Source organism: Eulemur rufifrons, chromosome 2 (assembly GCF_041146395.1).
Source record: "Eulemur rufifrons isolate Redbay chromosome 2, OSU_ERuf_1, whole genome shotgun sequence".
Classification (NCBI taxonomy): Eukaryota; Metazoa; Chordata; class Mammalia; order Primates; family Lemuridae; genus Eulemur; species Eulemur rufifrons.
This window is the reverse complement of record NC_090984.1, coordinates 35,889,719-35,913,537: the sequence shown is the minus strand read 5'-3', so window position 1 is coordinate 35,913,537 and position 23,819 is coordinate 35,889,719. Positions and strand designations below refer to the sequence as shown.

The following is a 23,819-nucleotide window of genomic DNA, read 5'->3' as shown; positions in this document are numbered from 1 at the left end:
TCTCACACAGTGACATGAACACAGATACATTAGTACACAGAGATGAACCCACTTCCAAATAAAAGACTATTTAACTTAGACTTTCACAAGAAAAGCCCTGTGATTAAATCATTTACAGCCAGTTTTCAGGTGAACTTTCCCCAAATGTCTACCATGCCTGGTTTCCCCATCCCTCACACTTCACCACTACCAAACAAACAAAGTATGCTGGGCTGGGTGGGTAGAAATAATCTGTTTATCAAAATATATAACCTTTCAAAGGCCCCTCACATCAGCATATCAATCACTTAACCAGTTTTAAAAAAAAGTTTTTAGGTTTTCAGATTTTATTTGAAAAAACAAACAATTTTACTCTTGGCACAGTTTGGCAGTCATTGACTATAGTCAAAAGGTTCTTTGCTATTCTGGGCACAATTCTAGACTACATTTCCCAGCCTCAAGTTAAGTGTGGCATGTAACCAAGTTGTAGCTGAAGGAGTGTAAGCAGAAGGGTAGTGTCCAGCCAAGATCCTCCACGGTCTTTTCCCCTTCTGAATGGCTAGCAAAAGACAACCTGGGAATTGTACAATAGTATAGGTACAAAATAAAGGAGACTGAATTCCTCAATCAGTTCTTGAAGAAAAGCTGCCTGATAGGGAATACTCACATTAGACTGTTAGGTAGTGTGAAATGAGCTTATAGTAAATTTTGTCACTGAATCTGGGGGCTGTTTGGAATTGTAGTTAACATTACCTAAATTCACAATGAAAACTTTTGTCAAGGAGAATAAAAGAACTCATTTTATATTTGACCTCCACTGGCATTTAGCGAATTTTTCCTATCACCGATAATTCCAAAATAATCTTGGTCTAACATATCAGCAATTCCTTAACAGTGTTAATACAGTGCTTTTATTGTCTCGTTTTCTGAAGGTTTTCATATATAACTAGTTTTCACCCATTCAAAGATACAAGTTTTGCCCCCAAAAATCAATCATATAGTTAAGTTGAAGACTGATACTCAGAATATAGTAATAATTCCTAAAGATGAAAGCTTACAGACTCTACAACACCCAGATTTAATATTTTATATGCTTGGAGAAATAAGTACTATTATCATTTTTCAAACAGTTTTTCAAAAGAAAATTTACCCAACATAAAATCTTAGGTTTTAGAGAGCAATAAGCTGTGAGGCTCATCAGCAGTTTAGTTATAGTCCACCACATAATGAATACATCAAAAAACTTTTTTTTGCTTACATGTATAATTTAGTTCCATGAGTATACTTAAAGATATATATCAGTTGCTATACCTGATTTGACTTAAATTTGAAAAATAACATACTATTTATTAATCTGATCATGACAGAAACTAGGATTTACCTTCATTCAAAGCATACCGTGAAATGTATTTTGAATCTGCTCCTACACAGGCCCAAAAGAGCTACTACAAAATATTCCTAGAAGAAAGAATTTTATAGCTTCCACACACTTGAACAATTTCATGTGCACAGCATTTAGCTGAACATCTTACTAAATTAGGAACAGAACAAAAATATCCCTATCTTAAACAACTGTAACATCATTTTCTTTAATGTAATGATATAAGAGAAGTCAAAGAATAATGTACATGTCTGATTTATATATGAGCAATTCCTATTACACAATATCCCAATAAAATATAAAAACTTCCCAGATATTAAAAATACTAAACATATTGACACTCTGTTGTCATCAATATATTGGCACTGATGCTAGGTATTTGAACAACTAGATTAAGGTAACCAAACAAATACTGTCATGGGTATCTCACCCACTTAATAAAATGCATATGTTGATACATTTACACACACACACACACACACACACACACACACACACAGAGGCTTATAACCTTGTACATGTAGCTGATATTAGAGTGTATTTTCTTCTACCACTCTTCCACACAGAAATGCCATGGCCAGTGTTCAGAGTAATATCACACTGCCTGTAGGCTACTATCAACAAGAGTTGAGAGGAAGCCAGTAGAAACTTAAGAATAAAACCACCATGAACAGGAGGCTGTTACTCCCCAGAGTGAAAGACAGCCTAGATTCAGTAATAAAACTGTCCTGACTCTATCTCATCACCAACAGATTGCTTTGGGCAGTAATCAAGAAGAGAGTATCTACGTTTCACAAACCCAGTTCCTCTGGTACATCACCTGGCAGGGGTCAGGAGAATTCCTCTGCAGTATTCTTGATCTCTATCAGGAGACTCCAGCAAGAATCATGGGGAACCCCAGAACTTTTCCCACTCTTGGAAAGATATTCTCCTGCCCCTCATTTCATTAAACACTCGCTCACAGATATCCATCACTTTTTCCCTTGGGACCATTGACAGTATTCTCATAGTGGCTCAGTTTTTACAGTCATTAGACTATACTACTGATTACTCCAAGTTATCACAGGCATTTGCTGCCCCCCAAGTCACTACTGCCCTTATTTCCTTATTTTTAGATCCTGACTCACTGTCACTCTGACACCATTCCATCATAATTCTTAATGATTCCAACATTCATGTTGATGATCCTTCCAATATACTCACATCTTTTCTCCAATGATCTTTTCCTACCTCAGCTTCTCATTTCCATGGTTATACTTCTGAACTTGTCATTACTGATAGCTGAAACGCCTTCATAATCTCAACTTCCAACACCCTACTTTCTTTCTATTAGTTTATTTTTTCAGCACATTCCTTCTAGACTCTAACAATCTTTCAACACCAGTAAGACCTTTCCATCTGCCAATACTACTACCCTGTTCACTGTCTATCACTGGATATTCCTTCTCTTCCTTATTCAGTCTAAATCCCATAGTCAGTTATCACTATAATTACTCTACTGCATCCACCATCAACTCCCTAGTCGCCCACCTGACTCTCAACCAAATCCTGTTTAAATTCAACTCTCTACCTACACGCCTGAAGCTGAATGGAGCTAGAGAAAAACTGGTAACTATGACTATTCTCACTCAAAAGTCATGATCTGTAACCTCAAGCAGTTCCTTAATGCCAGAGTCCATTCTCTATCTTATTCCCCTAGTTAACACCAGGGAGTCCTTGCTTTTTGCCACAGCAGTATGGGCCAGCCCATAAAACTGGCCATGCAAGCTGAAACTATGCAAAGCAATCCTAATAATCAATGGGAAAAAATTACAATTGTCCTGTGAACTTTAAAATCTTTTATCAAAATACTGAAACTCTCTTACTATTGGTTATTAATGTACAGAGGAATGAAAAAAAAATAAAACTAACATTTATTCAGTACACTGTAATTTAAAATATTAGAAACATCAAGAATTAGAGAATCTAAAAAGAATTGGAATGTTTTATTTCTTTGTTAATTGTATTTTATATATGATGAATTAAAGATATAAATTCCTTTTGAAAGCTTAAAATTTAGGGCAAAAAAAAAATTTCCAAAGCAACAAAGCAGTATTTACATATGCTTCAAATTCTGTCAGCACAAAGTTATCCCAATAGAAAAAAAGGTGGTCAAGCATAACATTTTTCCCATATACTTCAAAACTTCTAAAACAGCCCATTTTCTCTAGTCACCACATTATAAATGGCCAATGACATTTTCCCTCTAAAATTACTGACAATATAATCCTCAATTCTAGAAAAAGCCTTTGTTCAACTAATGAATAAGCCCTCATTGAGATGCTAAATCATAGGATGCACTGTAGTTCCCCTGAAAAGGCCAAACAGCATATTCTTTCACAAAGAATGAGTCATGGGTGTAGGATATTCAGCCTTTTAAAACAAAGATCAGCTTTAGATCTATTGCCTTTCTTCCAGTTCCTTTGCATGCCAACCTCTTGCTTTTGTTTTGTTGTAGGAGACACAAATATAAATAATACATATATTGTGATACCATCTTAAGTAGGAAATTGCTCTAGTTAACTCTCAATCATCCACTCCACTGAGGGGGAATATTTATAGTTCAGATTCTCTGCCCAACAAAACCACACATAAAACACCATCCTCCTGCATCCTCACTACTCCCCTCTATGTAAACTGGCAGATTAGGAACTTGACTGCAAGGTCCAAGTCAAGGGTGTAATCCCTCCAATAACATGCTATGAATCACCAAATCCAATCAAGTAATTCAACCTTTATTATACTAACTGAATTTAAAAGAGTGACTTCAAATAATAATTATGCATAGAAATTATTAATAAATGTATTGCATAATTTAATCATTAACAAATTAAAGAGAGTGTCATGCATGGGGTGAGGTCCTTGCCCATGAAAGTTGCCACTGATTTCCAAAGTTGCCAAAAATCAACAAGGATTTGCTGATGGAGAATAAAAGGAAGAGTAGGGTTTTTTTTGTTTTGTTTTTTTTTTTTTTTTTGAGGAGAGATGAAGAGTTTGGAGAGAGGGAAGGTCTCTAAATGTTCCTTCCCCTTTTAATTCCAGTGTATAGGAGTCCCTTTCTCCCTTGTACCTTTTCACAATTATCACACCTAGTTTCTGTTTGGGAAGGTGAAGGAGCATGAAGAAGAGTAAGTATAGTGTGGTTGTCTGTGGGAAGTAGAGGAAGTGAAGACAGTCCTCACATACACTCACAACACTGATCTCCCAGGAAGCAGAGATGAGGTGCTGGGCCAGGTACGTCACTCCCCATTCGTGGTTTTTAGAAAGAAAGGGTTAGTGTTGTCAGCAAAAGGGATCATAAGTCAGGTGAATAAGAGAAATGTTGCTTTATTTTTTCGATCAATTACAAATAGAATTACTAGACTCTTAAGTGGATGAGGAGAGAAACTTTGCCCTATTCATCACTGTATCCACAATACTTAAAAGTGTCTGGTAGAGATTAGGCACTTAAATAATGTTTAATTAACAAATTAATCAGTCATTAAACCTGTAAAACTTATAACTAAAGCTTGAAATGAAATCTTATAACACACTGATTTAAAGTGACCATTATTTCCATTTATTTGTCTGGGACTAAACACCTATACACAGCAGTAAATGGGTGATTTCGGGCCAAAGAACATGCTGGTTTCTTTCCTTTTCTGAAGATTCCAAGCTATGATAGCCAAAAAGAATTAGTTGCAGCCAGCATAACAGCTACCCGTCTGTCATCACAGATTCTTTCCTCCAGCACTCAAAAGTATACCCCTTATATTCAAGGTTCAAGTCAAATGCCACCTCCCCTGGGAAGTCTTCCTAAATCTCCCTCAGGGTGTACCACCCTCAGTGCTTTGATGACATTTTGTTACAGCATTTATCACATTTTCACCATGTCTCTTTTCAAAATTTATCTTCTCTTTAATCAATACTTGACGAGTAATATAAAAACCATTATAGTTTTATTTATAATAACCCTAAACTAGAAACAACCCAACTGTCCATTAACAGGTGAATGTATAATGGAATACTACTCACCGATAAAAATGAAAGAATTTTTAATACAAGAATGAATCTCAAAATACTTACGCTGAGTTAAAGCTAGGTTTTCTTAAAAAGTAGATAATATATAGTTGTATTTACATAAAATTCTAGAAAATGAAAACTAACCTATAAATTAGTGCCTGAGGAAAGGGGGGTGGGGTGGGTAGGAAGAAGAGAAGGATTACACTGAGTAGAAGGAAGTTTTGGGGGATGACGGATATGTTCACTATCTTGACTGTGGTGACAATTTCACAGAAATAAAGATATGTCAAAAATTATCAAATTATATGCTTTAAAATGAGCAGTTTATTGTATATCAATTTTTCCTCAATTAAGCTATTAAAAAAGTTAATAACAACTAGAGATGTAACAACCAAATGCAACATGTGGACTTTGAATCCTGTATTTTAAAAAAATTATGAGACATTTTTTGTGAAACAATTGCCTACAGACTGTACGATATTATTAAATCAGTACTGAATTTCTAGCTATAAGAGTATAAATTTGTGTGATCTTCTTAGACAGTCATCTGGTAATATACATCAAAATTTAAATGTCTGACAATATTACTTCTAAGAAATTAATCTTAAGGAAATAATCACAACAAACGTTGAGGGGGAAAATATGTGCAATAATGTTAACTGAAGCAATTTTTAACAGTAAAAAAGAGGAAACAATCTGTATGTCCATTAGTTGGTGGGTTGGTAAATAACACATTCATCAATGAAACAATGGAATATTATTATGTAGTCATTTAAAGGAAAAATGTAGAGCTATATATTTATTGACATAGAGATCTAAGATATGCTATAAATGAACTTAAAATAGTATGAAACAATGGAATATTATTATGTAGTCATATAAAGGAAAAATGTAGAGCTATATTTATTGACATAGAGATCTAAGATATGCTATAAATGAACTTAAAATAGTATGTAAGTGAGATCTGAAGGGCCATTCACAAAAATGTTAATGGTGGTAGACACTTCATCTTCTATTTACTTTACATACAAGAATGTATATTTTATATAGTCATTTGGTAATCAGCACAAACAAAAATATTTCCACCTTTAAAGGAAAAGCAGTTTAGAACTGTTAACTTTTAGAAGAGATTTAGTGCTATGGTCTATACCCTCATTTCATACCTGGAGAAAATGAGACCCAGAAAAAGTTACTTGTATAAGGTTACAAAGCTATTCTAACACATCACCCTGATTTTAATTCTAACTGGTTTCCCACACATACACCATGCCTCAGTTCTCTGACACATTACCTCTTGTGCTTTCTCCCTACCATGTCTGCCATAATTTACATGATTTTGAGCAAATGAATGAAACCCTAAAACAATTTTAACTAATTTATCTACAAGGTTGCTTTTAAACCCATGATTCTTAGACTCTCTAGTAGCTAAAACTACTAAAATTAACATCTATGAATTCCTAGAATAATGTTCAAATATAAATATAACAAGATTGCTTATTGAGACTACCTAATCCCCAAATGTACAAACCATGAACAGAATTTAACATTTTTATAATAAATCAGATCTCACAATGCCTCTTTAAAAGCAGCTCTTTCAGGGGGCCAGAGACCTGGACCAATGTCTTCAAGCACTCTCACAAGGTCACTAGTATACACACCAATTATTGAATTGTGCTATAATAGATGTGAAAGACTGAGTTTTTAGCTTCTCTTATCCCTAGAACATATACATACTCCTAAATGCTATTTTTTTCTAGTTTTTCTATAATTTCTCATAAAAGTTAAATCTAAAATATAAATTTGCTCTATTTTTCAGTAGTGAATACAGCTAACCTTCTGTAAAATCAATAATGATACCAAAAATAAGAAGCCTTAGCTTTCTCCTAACTTTTTAAAAATCCTCTCTGTAAATGTCTCTATTGTCACTTAGTCCTTTGCCTTTCAGCAGGCTTTAGACTATTCTCTCCTTAGAATATAACAGAAAAAAGCACTGGTGTGCAAGCCAAGAGATACAGATCTTTGTCATGATACTATATTGCACAAGTTTTAGACTCTTTAGGCTTCGGTTTCTGTCATCTTTATTTTTATATTTTTTTTTTTTGAGACAGGGTCTTGCTCTGTCTCCCAGGCTAGAGTGTAGTGGCCTCATCATAGTTCACTGCAATTTCAAACTCCTGGGCTCAAGTGATCCTCCTGCCTCAACCTCCCAAGGTGCTAGGACTACAGCATGTGCCACCACACCTGGCTAATTTTTCTACTTTTGGTAGAAACAGGGTCTCACTCCTGCTCAGGCTGGTCTCAAACTCCTGGCCTCAATTAATCCTCTGGTTCAGCCTCCCGAAGTGCTAGGATTACAGGTGCGAGCCACCGCACCCAGACATAGTTTCCCTCATCTGTAAACAGAGCATTGAATTCCAGTGCCTTTTGCAATACTAAAATTATAGAATTTCTTATTGCAATCTCTTTGTAAAACACTTCAGACACTGCAAAACAAAATCATGAGGATAGTTCTCAGAAGAAAAAACCAAAAATCTCAAATAGAATTTTACTTTTTCAGGTGAGTTTCAGGTGTTGTTTTACAACACAAGCTTTGTTATTTTTAAATAACTGTATGTTTCTGACAGCCATTGCAGTACATTGAGCTCCACTGAAACAGTGCTAGGGCAAATGACAGCCAGACAGGCACTGGGCAACTCTGTTCCTTGCTGAGGAAAAATAACTAAACATGGGCAAAGGAGATCCTCAGAAGCCGAAGAGGCAAAATGTTATCATATGCACTCTTTGTGTAAACTTGCCAGGAGAAGCACTAGCAGCAGCACCCAAATGTTTCAGTCAGCTTCTCAGAGGTTTCTAAGAAGTCCTCAGAGAGGTGGAAGACCACGTCTGCTAATGAGGAAAAAAATTTTGAAGACATGGCAAAGATGGACAAGGCCAATTATGAAAGAGAAATGAGAATTTATATTCCTCCTAAAGGAGAAACAAAAAACAAGTTCAAGGATCCCTATGCACCCAAGAGGCCTTTTTCTTGTCCTGTTTTGAGCATTGACCAAAAATCAAAGGAGAACATCCTGGCCCATCCACTGGCAATGTTGCAAAGAAACTGGGAGAGATGTGGAATAACACTGCTGCAAATGACAAGCAGCCTTATGAAAAGAAAGCTCCTAAGCTGAAGGAAAAATACAAAAAGAATACTGCTGCATTACAAGAAAAGGAAACCTTGATGCAGCAAAAAAGGGAGTCATCAGGGCTGAAAAAAAGTAAGAAAAAAACGAAGACAAGGAAGGTGAAGAGAAAGATGAAGAAGAGGAAGATGAAAAAGATGAAGATGATGATGATGAGTAAGTTGGTCCTAGCACAGTTTTTTTTCCCTTGTCTATAAAGCAGTTAGCCTCCCTGTACACAACTCATTCCTTTTAAAGAAAAAAATTAAAGTGTAAGGTTGTGTGAGATTTGTTTTTAACTGTACAATGTCTTTTATTGGATAGATGATACATTACCAAATGTGTCTTTAGACAGCTCTGTCTTGCTGACACGTTCAATAGCCACTAACCTTGCCTAGTACAGTATGGGGTTGTAAACTGGAATGGAAATTTAAAGCAGATTCTTACTGGTGCACAGTACAAATTAATTATATATGGGGATGGTAGTTTTTTCATCTTCAATTGTCTCTGACGCAGCTTGTAAGAAATAATTGTTGTTCTGTTAACTGAATACCACTCTGTAATTAAAAAAAAGTTGTAGCTGTTTTCTTGACATTCTGAAGGCTTCTAATTTTTATTTTTAAAAAATCTTGTATTTCTGAAATGATTCATTATATTTCATTATAGCTAAAATATTATATTTTATATATAAAGGTAATAAATATGAATATACACATATCATATCCATACATAGATACACATATGATAACCAATCCAAAAAGCCCTTGACTTAAAATTTTCTCAACTTGAGTTCTTTTTATATAAATAAACATATAAAGTTTCTGACTGCATAATATGAAAAGGCTAGGCATATTTGTTCCAAATTCTGCCAAAAAGAATTAAGCCCCTCACTGTCTCTGCTTATCTGATCTTTTAAAACTGTTTCTAATTTAGTTTCATACATTTCTAATTAAATATTATTTTTAAAATAACCATCATTTATCATAGCCGCCTCAACTTTTCCGCTTTTGTCCCTCTGAGTTGTGCAGAGAAATTTGTATTTCCCTAGAGATTAACTGAGGAAAAAAAGCAAAGTCAACAATGTCTCAAAATTTTTCTATTTCTTTCAAATAACATTCTATGCTGTAATAAGTTTAGTATTTAAGATCAATGCTAATTAAAGTATGTAAATTAAAACACATAGTAGAGATTAACCAAAACACTTATATACACTGTGGGAGTTCTGAAGCCATTCAATTAGAGCACTCTACACTTCAACTTTTCCAACTGTCTACCATAGTTTATCACAACTCAATATGCACAGCAGTTTTCCAAGCTCCAGATTGGACCAAAGTATGGCCAGAACGCTTTTTAAGACAGTCTTCAGAATTTCCTGTTACTTGTGAATGACATTATTAATCTGATAATATCAGATATTGACCAATGCTATCTATTACCTGCCAATTCAATCTTTTCTTCCTTCATTTTGTCCCTCCCTCCTACTAACAGTAAACAAAAAGAGTTGGAAGCCTTAGTAATTATGACAAAACTCATTTATGTCAACAACTTCAAAAACACAATATGAATCAAACCAATAAAGGTGACAGAAAAAAACACAATATAGAACTAATTGATTTTTTAAAGGTTACAGAAGCAATATCCTAAAGTTTCCACAAATGAGACTTCCATATGAATGAGGAGGCCTCCAACTTGAAATAGTAAAATAAAGTTTAACAATCTCAATTTTTCAAAACAAGAAATAATAGAGCTTCCCACTGAAGCACAAAAGAAAGAAGAGACAAGTATAGCTATGGGTAGCACACATGCTGAAAGTAGGGGAGCCCTACTACTACAAGGCTCAGGCAAATTCAAGCTCTCTGGGCTTTCCTATTCCAGAAAATAAATAAATTTGAAATGAAAAGAATAAATCCAAATATATCAATACTTATTATGTAGCTTGATATACTTAATTAAATTTTTTTAATTCAGAGATTAAGCATTTCTATATACATATAGCATAGCAAAATTACTCAGACTGTTATTTCTTGAATAGGTAGTACACAAAAGGGTGCAAAGGTACAGTTACAACTGATAATTACAAGCAATCATGTAGTCAGACATCCCTAAAACTTGTCCATGTTAATAAGATTACTACTATTATAGTTTATAGGACAGTATTTTTCCCAGTTTCTTTAAAATAAACTGTGCAAAAGATTAAGTGATATTCTTACCTTGTCATAACTGTTCACACTTTTATGTCCTAGGAGAGAGTGCTTTTTACTACCTAAGTACAGAATTGAACAAGTGTGAATTTTAATCTGATAACTGTAGGTAGTTATCACCATCACATCTAAATGGATATTAAAACACATTCCAAGTTATTAAATATTTTCACTGAAAACTGTCTCTGTATTCTGGTATAGCCTCAGAAGCCATTCCCTAAAGTTTTCCAGAATAGCAGTATCTTTTTCCTTGGTAGTTTTATACACTGATGCCCATAGTTGCAAAAACAGTATTAAGAGGAGGGTAGCCAAATTCTCATCAGAACCCCTATCCATTTGCTTCTGGTAAGGATAACACATACAGGGATACCACATTCACTTAGGCATATACACAGTGATCTAAACAATCATGTAGTACTTTAGTTGTAAAAATAAATTATTGACACTTAAGCATATTGTACGAAAATAATAATATGCATTAAAAGGTATCCTCTCCCTTTCTATTAGCTGAAAAATAAAATATCCATTGCTAAATATATTAAGGAGAGAATTTGGCTTAAAATAGCAATAGATACAAATGTATGGTTTTAGGGAGGCTTACAGATTTCAGAAAAGCTCCAGAAATCCTTGGAGTATAAAGGCAGTGACAACTTACAGCTTTCTTCCATGAATGAAGCAGAGAGCACAAAGTAAAGAAGATGAGGTACACAATCAAATGACATAAGTTTTTTAAGCCTTAATTTTCTCACCTAAAAAGTGGGGATAATATGTGTACCTATATCTCACAAGGTTATTGTGAGGATTAAAATAAACAATTCAACTAAAGAACTACATATAGGCCGGGCGCGGTGGCTCACGCCTGTAATCCTAGCACTCTGGGAGGCCGAGGTGGGCGGATCGTTTGAGCTCAGGAGTTCGAGACCAGCCTGAGCAAGAGCGAGACCCCATCTCTACTAAAAATAGAAAGAAATTATATGGACAGCTAAAAAATATATAGAGAAAAAATTAGCCGGGCATGGTGGTGCATGCCTGTAGTCCCAGCTACTCGGGAGGCTGAGACAGGAGGATCGCTTGAGCTCAGGAGTTTGAGGTTGCTGTGAGCTAGGCTGACGCCACGGCACTCACTCTAGCCTGGGCAACAGAGTGAGACTCTGTCTCAAAAAAAAAAAAAAAAAGAACTACATATAGTGTCAGGTACACATTAAGCCATAATAACTACTCCTACTAATACTACTACTTCTAGATCCTTTGATATTCTACACAGAGAGCTTAAAGGGCCAATTAAAAGTAAATTTATCTACCCATACTCTAGCATGGGAGTAGGTAAACTACAGTTTGCAGGACAAATGAGTCCTGCCACCTGTTTTTGTTTGGCGTGCAAACTAAGGATGAATTTTACATTTTTAAATGATTGAAAAAAATCAAAAGAATGACATTTTGTGTCAGATGAAAATTATATGAAATTCAAATTTAAGTGTCCATAAAGTTTTATTGGAAAGCAGCCACACGCATTCATTTATGAGTTTCAACAGCTGATTTTGCACTACAATGGCAGAATGAGTGGCTACAACAAAACTCACATGGCCTCCAAAGCCAAAAATGTTTATTATCTGTTCCTTTACAGAAGGTTTGCCAACCCTGGTTTAGAATGTAGCTTATAGCAACTATTTAGGAATTAAAAAGTTAATTCATGGATGTTTTCGTTTCTTAAACCACAGTTCACTTGACAGATATTTAGATAGTTGTTCAAAAGTAATTGTCTAAACTTGTAAACATTAAGAACTCTGTTTAAGGCAATTCCTTCCCATACTCCCATTCGCATATTAATTACTACATTTCCAATTACCAGAAGTTACAAACAAAATAACTTTGAACATTACTACCCTTAAGTTCTAATACCACTATTGATATTTAATAATTAAAAGAATGAGAAAGGGCCTCCTTCCCACAAACATATATTTACTTGAACAAGTATAAAATAAGGGACAAAATCAATGGTAAAGTTAAATGTCAAACAAAATAGAAAACCAAGTCATAGCCAATGTCACTGATTCTCCAAGCTAACTCATCATCTTTGGGGAAAAAGAAAGGTTGACATAAATTAAGATATTTGGAACTGTAGGATGCAATGTGGGAACAATACAATTATATTACAAGAAAGAAATGAAAGTGAAAATAAGGGAGAATATGCTTAAACTATATACAAGTAGATAACAAAAGAGGAAAACAAGAGAAATCATAACAGGCAGATCAAATACAGCAGAGGGCACTGATGGGAAGTACAAAGCAAAGGAAAAAGTATGATTCCAATATGATCAGAAGGAAAAGACAATCTGTCAAATTACTCTTTTCCTCTCCTTCCTTCCCAAAAGGTTATTTGATTTTGAGATAATATTCTAGGAAAATATTCCAAGATTTTCTTAAGTATTTATGAAGAATCTGCTGCACAGACAAATGATATTTGGAGTATCAAAGGAGCAAAAGAAACAAACTGTTTTTGGAAAACTTACATACCCAGGTAGGGGAGGTAAACCTTCAAAAAAGACTAAATTACTAAGAAAACTACAAAGCAAGACACTACCAGGTAGATAATAATTCTGTCAGCAGAAAAAAAGGAAGACAAAGGAACTCATATCCCTATTTATGAAGGAGGATTGTAGTTTGGAGTTTGAAGAAAATGTAGAGTTTGAAATATCAGGAAGCAAAACTGGCAAAGGAATCAAATAGAGATGAGTGAAAAAATGGGCAAGGAGCATTAATGAATTTATGATTTAGCAAGTAGCTAAAATCATAAATGCATCGTACCTATAATACTCATGCTATTTTCTATAGCAATCCAGCAGCAGACACAACAAGCAGTTAGACTTAAGTACAGATACGTCAAAATTGGTGGAGTAAAAATTCAAAATGACTAAAACTTGTCAGTGTATCACCAGAGGAGAGAATGAAATTGTTGACAATAAATTCCTGTCTGTGAAAAGGAAAATGAATATAGAAGGAAGCTGCCAAGTTAGGAAAGTAGGCAAAAATTGAGACTAGTTTAATTACAGTAAAAAAAAAAAAAAAAAAAATAACATATGCTCTGCCTGGTGGTCAGGGAGAAAATTTTAAAAATAATAATATGTGAATATTCAAGAAGCACATAAATTAGAGGAATGTATTTCTGTAGCATTCCAATGAAGCATTCCTGGGATTGGATAACTATGGATATACACACAATAGAATTAAAAGGTGAAGTCTAAATACATTTTCTATTCTTAAAACACAGAATAGAATACTCCCAACAGATTATCATCATATAAAGATTATGATAGAGAACAAAATCCACGATAAACTTGGGACTATTGAGATCATAATTCAAGATCCAAGATTCCAAGAAAACATACCCAAAGAATTTAGAAATTTTAAAAATACCTAAAATGTTCCTTAAACACTGCACAAACATCCACACTGAAATTTACACAAGACAATGACGCTGTTCTACCTTCAGTAGGACACACATTAAACTGACTGGATGTCAAAATATAGAATTTCAGATTTGGTTGACTCATAGTTCAAATAGAATTAGTTGTATCATATCAACAAAGTAGAACTGGCATGGATTGACAAGGAAATTGCCTCATTATATAGATCTTTTATTCATTACATTGAGACTTTGCTTGTGAAAACTATTTCCTAGCCTGATAATAGCTTAGGAAGAAAAACAGCTCAGGCTTCATTTGTCTTCACATAGTTTTAACTATTCATATGCCTTTTTCCAAAAGGCTACCTGATAAAATTGAAGTACTTACTAATATCATCTTCATGATAAATGACAGAGTGAAATGGCAGAGTTCGGTCTTTAATATATCTCTCTGCTGGCTCAACATAAAATGTACCACCACGAGTCTGGATGAATCCTTCAAATCTTCCATCAATAACAGACCCATGGCTAAAACTTCCTTCTTCACCTATTAAAGAGAGCAACAAATTCCTGAAAATTTAATTGGCACATGAATGTTAAATTCATTCTACTTTAAAAAGGATTCTTGGCTGGTTGTAGTGGCTCACGCCTGTAATCCTAGCACTCTGGGAGGCTGAGGCGGGAGAATCGTTTGAGCTCAGGAGTTCAAGACCAGCCTAAGCAAGAGCAAGACCCCATCTCTACTAAAAAAATAGAAACAAATTAGCTGGACAACTAAAAATACATATAGAAAAAATTAGCCAAGCATGGTGGTGCACACTTGTAGTCCCAGCTACTCGTGAGGCTGAGGATTGCTTGAGCCCAGGAATTTGAGGTTGTTGTAAGCTAGGCTGACGCCACAGCACTCTAGCCCGGGCAACAGAGTGAGACTCTGTCTCAAAAAAAAAAAAAAAAGCCATTCTTTTACGTATATACAAACATATATATACATATATATATATAAAATATTCTGAACACAAATTTACTGAGGAAATTAATTTTCACATAAACTATATCAAGCTGAATTTGAGATGTGAACAGCAATCAGTATTTAGGTAAAACATATATCACTACTAATAACAACAACGTAAAATAAATTATCAGTTTTGTTAATCATATTCCTAGCACCTAGCAGTGCCTGGCATGCATACAGTAGTCATCAATAAGTAATTGTTAAACTAACTTAGAAAGAGGCAAGCAGAACCACTGATAAAATATGTACAAGACATAAGTATCTTTTGAAAATTTTACTGTAATTACAATAAGAAAAAAAGATCCTTTCCCTCCTGATATTTTGTACATGACTCTTTTGACTTCCATGCTACATTTAGGTTTTATAAATACATTTTTAAATAGAAAAGTGTCAAATATTTCAGAAGTAATTTGAATAAAAGTACATCCACAATCCTTTTTAAAATATTGGACAAAGAATTATAATAGTACCCCATCAATCACACTTCTTTAGTGAAAGAAAACAACACACAAAAAGGGACCTTTGGTTCTTAATCACAACGTAAAGCTGAGCACCAAAATCAAATGACATAAGAGGATGGGAAGGGGAGGGAGGGGACTTTAAACCTTAAATTTGACCATTAAAATCCTCTCATTAAAATAAAAATCAGGCTTTCCATAATTTCTGAGTCATAGAATAATATTAATTAGCTGGCTTTGAGTTAATCATGGAATAAAGCTAAGAGCCCAAAACACTAGTATTTTAAAGGACATCATTTTTATGTGCAAACTCATTTACAGTCTTGTACTTTTCTTGACCATCACCTAGTAAAAAAGGGCAAGGCAGGGCCTACTAAATTATTTGTCCAGCAAGATAAATGATCAAGAAAATTATAGAACACTATAATCTAACATACAAAACTTATACTGATGGAAAAACACTTTCCTTTGGTTACAGAATTGTAAGAGTACAAAAAGCTAAAAGAATTTAATAATTCAGTTTCACCTACGAGGGAGAGAAATTTTAAGTACAGAAATATCTCATTTATCTGGTATAATCAAAAGATAAGACACGTTTCTTTAAGCACTTCATTTTTCATGGTATGATTTTGAGAAATCTAATATGTAGAAATGAAATTTCAAACAGTTTAACTTTGTCTTAATAACTGAGAATCTTGAGTATTTATTATGAGCAGAGTACATTAACACAATGACATTTTGCCCCTCTCCAATAACCCTAAGAAGACTTTGATTTTTTTTCAGCTTTTTATGACTCCTATCAATAGTTTTTCTCACACTAGGTCAGATGTAATTTCCTAATTGGGGTAAGTGTGCCACCCATGACCCCCAATACACCTTTTATTTTATTTTTTTAGAGAGAAGGTCTTGCTCTGTCTCCCAGGCTGGAATGCGGTGGCACAAACCGCTCACTGCAACCTCAAAGCACTGGCTGCAGCAATGCCCTCCAGCTCAGCCTTCCAAGTAGCTAGGACTACAGGCATGTGTCACCATGCCTGGCTAATTGTTAAAATTTTTTATAGAGATGTGGTCTTCCTATGTTGCCCAGGCTGTTCTTGAACTCCTGGCCTCAAGTGATCCTCTCACATTGGCCTCCCAAAGTAGTAGGATTACAGGCATGAGCTACCGTGCCCAGCCCAAATACGTCTTTTAAATTTGATGTAGTAAGAGAAATTTGTTAGAATTGTGAACAAAAGCAAATAAATGCTGAAGAAGGAAGGTCTTGGGAGGATTTCCCTACAAATGACTCTGTCACATTATTTTTGGCTGTTCAGATGATCTTTACAGTTTCCTCTTGGATTTTTCCTATTTTCTTACAAAACACAGAAAAGCTACTGCTAGTTTCTTAGGTGAAAAGTCAGAAAACTGTAGAAGACATTAAAATTTTTTGAAAACTCTTAATAGATTGGAAGTATTGAGAGAGTCAAAATTTTAGACCTCTCAGAAGTCAGATATTCCACAATTCACTATTAAACATACATGTTACACGTAAAGATAAATCCAAAGATGACTTCATTTTTCAAAGACCATTAGCCTTTGTGATTAAATCCTCTAGATTTATGCCGTTTTTCTGAAATATTTGCTTATGTTTCAAAATATATATTTCTTTGTGTAGAAAAAATTAAAAGGGTTCTGTTAAGGTTCAACTTACCATAAATATGTCCAGTGTAAATATGAGAGGTATCATAATCAAGTACTTTATTTGATGTTTCTACTTTAAATTCATCACTGAAAAGGGAAGTGTCCCTCTTCATTCGTAGGTTGAAATGTCTGTAAAATGGAATGGGAAGGGGGAAAAAACTGAAATTAAAAGGATCCAAATTTTAAACAATTACTTTTTATAATAAAAAGTGTGCAAAATATGGACCATGTCACACAATTTGTCTATTTTGGAAATACACTGACCAGGATTTTCTTATAAAGACTCTGCTCTAAAAGTCAACCTATTAGCTGGGGTATGATTCTAAATTATATACAATTAAACACTAACTGTCTAGGATATTAAAAAAATAAATATCTACAGGCTGATTCCTACATGGTAATACCAGATCAAACAGAAACTGAGCTACTTGAAGATAAAAAGACAAAAAGAAGCTTCCTGGCCCAATTACTGTTATTCATCACTATCTGTCTTCCCTCTCTAGTAATTTCGTAGCTTTGCCATTTTCTCCTACTTTCCATAACTCAAGTAAGAAAATACATAGGAAAATGGCATCTATATTAGATATTTAACATCTCTTCTCTGAAAGGCAAGTGTGCATGCTTTCTTTTACATACACACACACGCACAACCTTTCAAATCCTTAATTATTCCCTGGGGCTTCTAATTCTTGCAGATTTCAGTTTGGGAACCCCAAAAGAACAGGATAATGGCTGAAATCATAGTCATCCTAACTGTCCTCTATAAGGAAGCGGAAAAGACTAAAATATTGAAGTAAAATTAACTGAAGATACGACAATAATCTAGAGTTTAGAACCAAACTTAAAATCAAATCTTAAACCTAAAATTTACCAGCTCAGGATTCCTGTCCATGAAATGAAGGTAATAAATTCTATCTCTTATAGAATTATTTTAAATATTAGAGATAATATTTGTAAAGTCTTTAAGATAATACCTGGCACGTAGGATATATACAATAAATGTCAACAAATTAGCTATCGTTACTAAATTCCTAAAACTTTATCAAGTCTTTTACAATTGCTGCAGAAGTCTGCACATGATGGACTTTCTACTCAATTGTTTTTTATGATAAATATAACAAAAGTATTAAGTTCAACTATTTATTTTTAAAAAATACATTTTGATGAGTACTCTAAGAATCTTACTCTTTAAAATACTTGCTATAAATCTGAAACACACAGAGTGGTATGGAGAAACACACAATTACTCCACACATTTGTGCCATGAATAAATTGGTTCCATCTCTATTGTAGGAAATCAAAATTATAAATGCATATAGCCTTTCATATAGGAATTCCACTTCTAGAAATTTATCTTAAGCATACTTGAACATAAGTTAGATTACTTCCATACTACGAGACTGTGGTATAATAAAAAATATAAAGTCATTCCTCAGTATCCATGGGGGATTGGATCGAGAACCCAAGGATACCAAAATCCACTGATGTTCAAGTCCTTATATAAAATGGTGTAGTATTTGTATATAACCTACACACATTCTCCCACATACTTTAAATCAATGGTCCCCAACTTTTTTGGCACCAGGGATGGGTTTCTCAGAAGATAATTTTTCCACAGATGGGGGATGGCGGTCGGGGGGTGGTTTGGAAATGATTCAAGCACATTACATTTATTGTGCAATCAAACCTCTCTGCTAATGATAACCTGTATTTGCAGCTGCTCCCCAGCACTAGCATCACCGCCTCAGCTTTTCCTCAGATCATCAGGCATTAGATTCTCATAAGGAGCGTGCAACCTAGATCCCTCGCATGTGCAATTTACAGTAGGGTTTGGCCTCTTATGAGAATCTAATGCCACCACTGATCTAACAGGAGGCGGAGCTTACACAGTGATGCAAGTGATGGGGAGCGGCTGTAAATACAGATGAAGCTTCTCTGGCTCACTTGCTGGCTGCTCACCTCCTGCTGTGCAGCCCCGGTCTGTGGCCCGGGGATTGGGGACTGCAGCTTTAAATCATCTCTAGATTACTTATAATAGCTGATACAATGTAAATGCTATGTAAATAGTTGTTATACTATATTGTTTAGGAAATAATGATGGGGGGGTGGGGAGTTTATATATGTTCAGTATAGTTACAACCATCCTAATTTTTTCCTGAATATTTTCAATCCAAGGTTGATTGAATCCACAGATGCAGAATCCATACATACAGAGGGGCAACTATATCTGGTTTTTGTTCCCAGTTCCTGATACAGAGCTCCTAAAACCTTTGGAATATCCTGAGTGACAGGTGTGTCTTCATTCCTATTCATGAGTCTGTTTCACACATACCTGAGTTTACGCTAATGAGATGACTTAGGATAGAGCCCCTAGATGGCCTCAGGATGGGTACACATACAACTGCAGAAATCTGAATAAACTCTATGCATTGTACCAATATTAATCTTAGTTTTGATATGGTATTATAGTTGCATAAGTTGCTGACTTTGGGAGAGACTGGGGGAAGGATGCCCAAGATATCCCTGTATGTTTCTTTGCAACCTTCTGTGAATCTACAATTATTTGATTTTTTTTTTTTTTGAGACAGAGTCTCGCTCTGTTGCCTGGGCTAGAGTGAGTGCCATGGCGTCAGCCTAGCTCACAGCAACCTCAAACTCCTGGGCTTAAGCGATCCTCCTGCCTCAGCCTCCCAAGTAGCTAGGACTACAGGCATGCACCACCATGCCTGGCTAATTTTTTCTATATATATTTTTAGTTGTCCATATAATTTCTTTCTATTTTTAGTAGAGACGGGGTCTCACTCTTGCTCAGGCTGGTCTCGAACTCCTGACCTTGAACAATCCACCCGCCTCGGCCTCCCAGAGAGCTAGGATTACAGGCGTGAGCCACCACGCCCGGCCTACAATTATTTTAAAAGTAAGAGTTTTTTTTTAAAAAAAATCCAGACAATATTACAACAATCAAAATGCTAAATATCCAATTAAAAATCTCTAGATATAAAGAGGCAAAAAATATGACCCGAAATACGAGGGCTGTCCAGAAAGTATCTAGCCATGGGAACAATGGATACGTGGATAAAATGGCTATATACTTTCCAGACATCCCTCGTAAAAAGAAAAAAAAATAGAAATGAGTGGTAACAGAATTAGTAGATACTTTATTATCTATATAGTATAAATATGTTTAAGAATTATAGGGAAAACTTGAGCTGAATAGAAAACAGAAGCTGCAGAGAGAAAATAAACTTCTAAAGTTAAAAAACATAATTTCTGAAATTTATATAACTAAAAAACCAAAATCACTGGATTGATTTAAGAGCAGCTGAGAGACTTCAGAAAAGAATATTAGTGAACTTAAAAGACAAACTATCCAACCTGATGTATAGAGAAATAAAGGCTTCTAAAAAAGAAAAATAAAAGAGCCTCAGTAACCCATGAGACAGTAAGAGGAAGAAAGAGATTGAAAAAGTATTTGATAAAATGATGAACAAAACTCTTCCAAATTGATAAAACTATAAACCCACAGGTCTAAGAAGCTTAACAAACAAGATATATACAAAGGAAACACACCAGGACATACCACAGTCACTGCTGAAAACCACTGTTAAAGAGAAAATCATAAAAGCCACCAAGAAAAAGACACTGATTATAGGCAGGAGAACGAGGAATGACTGCTGACTTTATCATTAGAAATAATGCAAGCTAGAAGTTACTGTAATATCTTTTTTCTTTTTTTTTTTTTGACACAGAGTCTCACTCTGTTGCCCAGGCTAGAGTGCTATGGCATCTGCCTAGCTCAGAGCAACCTCAAACTCCTGGGCTCAAGCAATCCTTCTGCCTCAGCCTCCCGAGTAGCTGGGACTAGAGGCATGCGCCACCATGCCCAGCTAATTTTTTCTATATATATATCTTTTTTAGCTGTCCAAATAATTTCTTCCTATTTTTAGTAGAGACGGGGTCTTGCTCTTGCTCAGGCTGGTCTCGAACTCCTGGCCTCAAGCGATCCTCCAGCCTCAGCCTCCCAGAGTGCTAGGATTACAGGGGTGAGCCACTGCACCCGGCCTCTTTTTTTTTTAACGCTAAAAGAAAAACAATGTCAACCTAAATTCTATATCCAATAAAAAGATCATTCAAAAATAAATTGCCAGTGAAGAATGAAAGAGAAGACACCATTAACAGTACTAGAGATATTTGAAAAATAATAAATTATTTACTTAATGAAAATAAATTCAACTATTTAGATAAAATAAATTCCTTAAAAGATAAAAATTATGAAAACTATCACAAAATATAGAAAATCTGAATAACCCCATTATCTACTGAAGAAACTGAAGTCATCATTTAAAACTTTCCCAAAAGGAAAACACTAGGCCCAGATAGTTCTGATGTCCTATAAAATTCTTTTAATAAAAGAGAAGCAAAGAGTACTCAACTCATTTTATGAGGCTCACATCACCCTATATCCCCAAACCAAAGACGTTACAAGAAAACTACAGACCAAAATCCCTTATGAACATTAACACAAAAATCCAACCACATAATAGAAAATTGAGCAAAGCAATATATAAAAAGGACAATACATTATGAGTAAGTGTAGTTTATTCCTGGAATGAAAGGTTAGTTTAACATTCTAAAATGGTCAATGTAACTCACCATATTCCAAGGGGAGAAAAGCCACATAATGATCTCATTAAGTATAGAAAAAGCACCTGACGAATTTTAGCACCCACTCATGATAAAAATGCTCAGCAGTAGAAAAATAAATTTAAAAAGAAAAAAACAAAGACAAAATCATCTGCAAACTAAGAAGAGACATGATAAAATGCATCTATAAAACACCAATTATCATATTTAAAGGTGAAAGACTGAGTACTTCTCTCTCATAAGATTGGGACTAAGGCAAAGATGTTCACACTTGTCACTTTTATTCAACACTGTACTGAATGTTCTCCTTAGCGCAATAAGCCAAGAAAAATAAATAAAAGACATCCAGTTTGGAAATGAAGAAATAAAACTGAAATTTGTTCCTAAGTACTTTTTAAAATGCTGTTATAAATGAGATTGTTTTTAAAATTTCATCTTCTAATTTTTTGTGGCTAGTACATAAAAATACTTCTTTTTCTTTTTGGTATATTTGTCTTGTATCCTGTGACTTTGTGTTAAGCTCATTTATTTCTAGTAGTTTTAGGATAGATTTCTTAGGGTTTTCTACATAGAAGATCTCGTTGTCTACAAATAAAGGCATATAATTTCTATAAAGAATCACAATATTTTGAAAAATCATTAATCTATCATTATATGTATTATCTCTAAAAGAGCATCTTCATTAAACAGACTAAATATTTATTTATCATTTGGCATTTACTATTCACCAAAATTGTAGGACCCTAAAACCATTTTAAGTGAGAGCATTAGTATTCTACATGGCAAAACAAAAAGAGGGTAAAAACTTCAAAAAGACATTTAAGTTCAATATAAGAACAGTCGCTAGGGGTGGGGAACACATAGAAATGATAAATCCTTAAAGTGATGGATACCTCAAATATCCTGACTTGATCATTACACACAGTATGCACGTAACAAATATCATATGTACCCCATAAATATGTATAAATATGTCAATTAAAAGTTTAAAAATAAATGAAAAAAGAAAATAGTCTCATGTACACAAAACATTCCCAGTATTGATTTAAACTGGATTAAAACTCCATATAAAATCAGTTCTCAATTATATATGCAGAGTCAAGTAGCACAAATAATTCTGAAAAATCAAATTTTAAAGCATATCCCAAAATACACTTTTATTAATATCAAAATTAATTTGCATCCAAAACACACATCAACAGAAGAAGAAATGAGAGAGAGCCTAGAAGGCAGATAAATAGTAGAAAAAAGAGAGACTGAATTAAAGACTATCACAATGCATAAAATAAACTACAAATGAATAATCAGAAGATGGACATAATGTATTCCATTAACTAAGCCACTGGATTCCAATTTCCTAATCTTAATTCTACCACCATCAGTTTGATAGTTCATATCCTTATGCTATTTTAATATTTTATAAAATGCAAATTCTTTGCAATATTCCTTCTGGATAACATATTATAAAATACTAACAATAAAAAGTTGTTAACTAACAAACTACATACTACCTTCTTAGTTTTGCAACAAGCCCTCAATAAAAAACCATCTGAAAATATAAGCTGATTCTTGAATTTTTAAACTTTGGCTCAAAGGTCAGAAAGAGTGCAGTGAATGTTGCCTTATAAAAATCATTATATTCCAGGAAACAGTTTGGTGGTCTCTCACAAAGTTAATCATAAAATTACCATATGATCCAACAATTCCACTTCTAGGTATATGCACAAAGAAATTGAAAGCAGGGACTTAAACAGATACATGTACTCTCATAGTAACACTATTCACAGTAGCTAAAAGATGGAAAGAACACAAATGTTCATCAATAGATGAATGGATTTTTAAAAATGTATGTATGAGTG

The 23,819-nt window shown here is 34.4% G+C and overlaps 1 protein-coding gene across 1 annotated transcript in view; it reads right to left on the bottom strand.

The window, feature by feature from the left end:
- Nucleotides 1–23,819, bottom strand: part of ADAM10 (ADAM metallopeptidase domain 10) — a 127,583-nt gene that overhangs the window by 65,356 nt on the left and 38,408 nt on the right. The window contains exons 3-4 of the mRNA XM_069483412.1: nt 17,327–17,445; nt 14,555–14,713 (exon numbers count right to left, since the gene is read on the bottom strand). Of these exons, the coding sequence (XP_069339513.1) occupies nt 14,555–14,713; nt 17,327–17,445 (278 nt within the window). The remainder of the gene's footprint in view (nt 1–14,554; nt 14,714–17,326; nt 17,446–23,819) is intronic.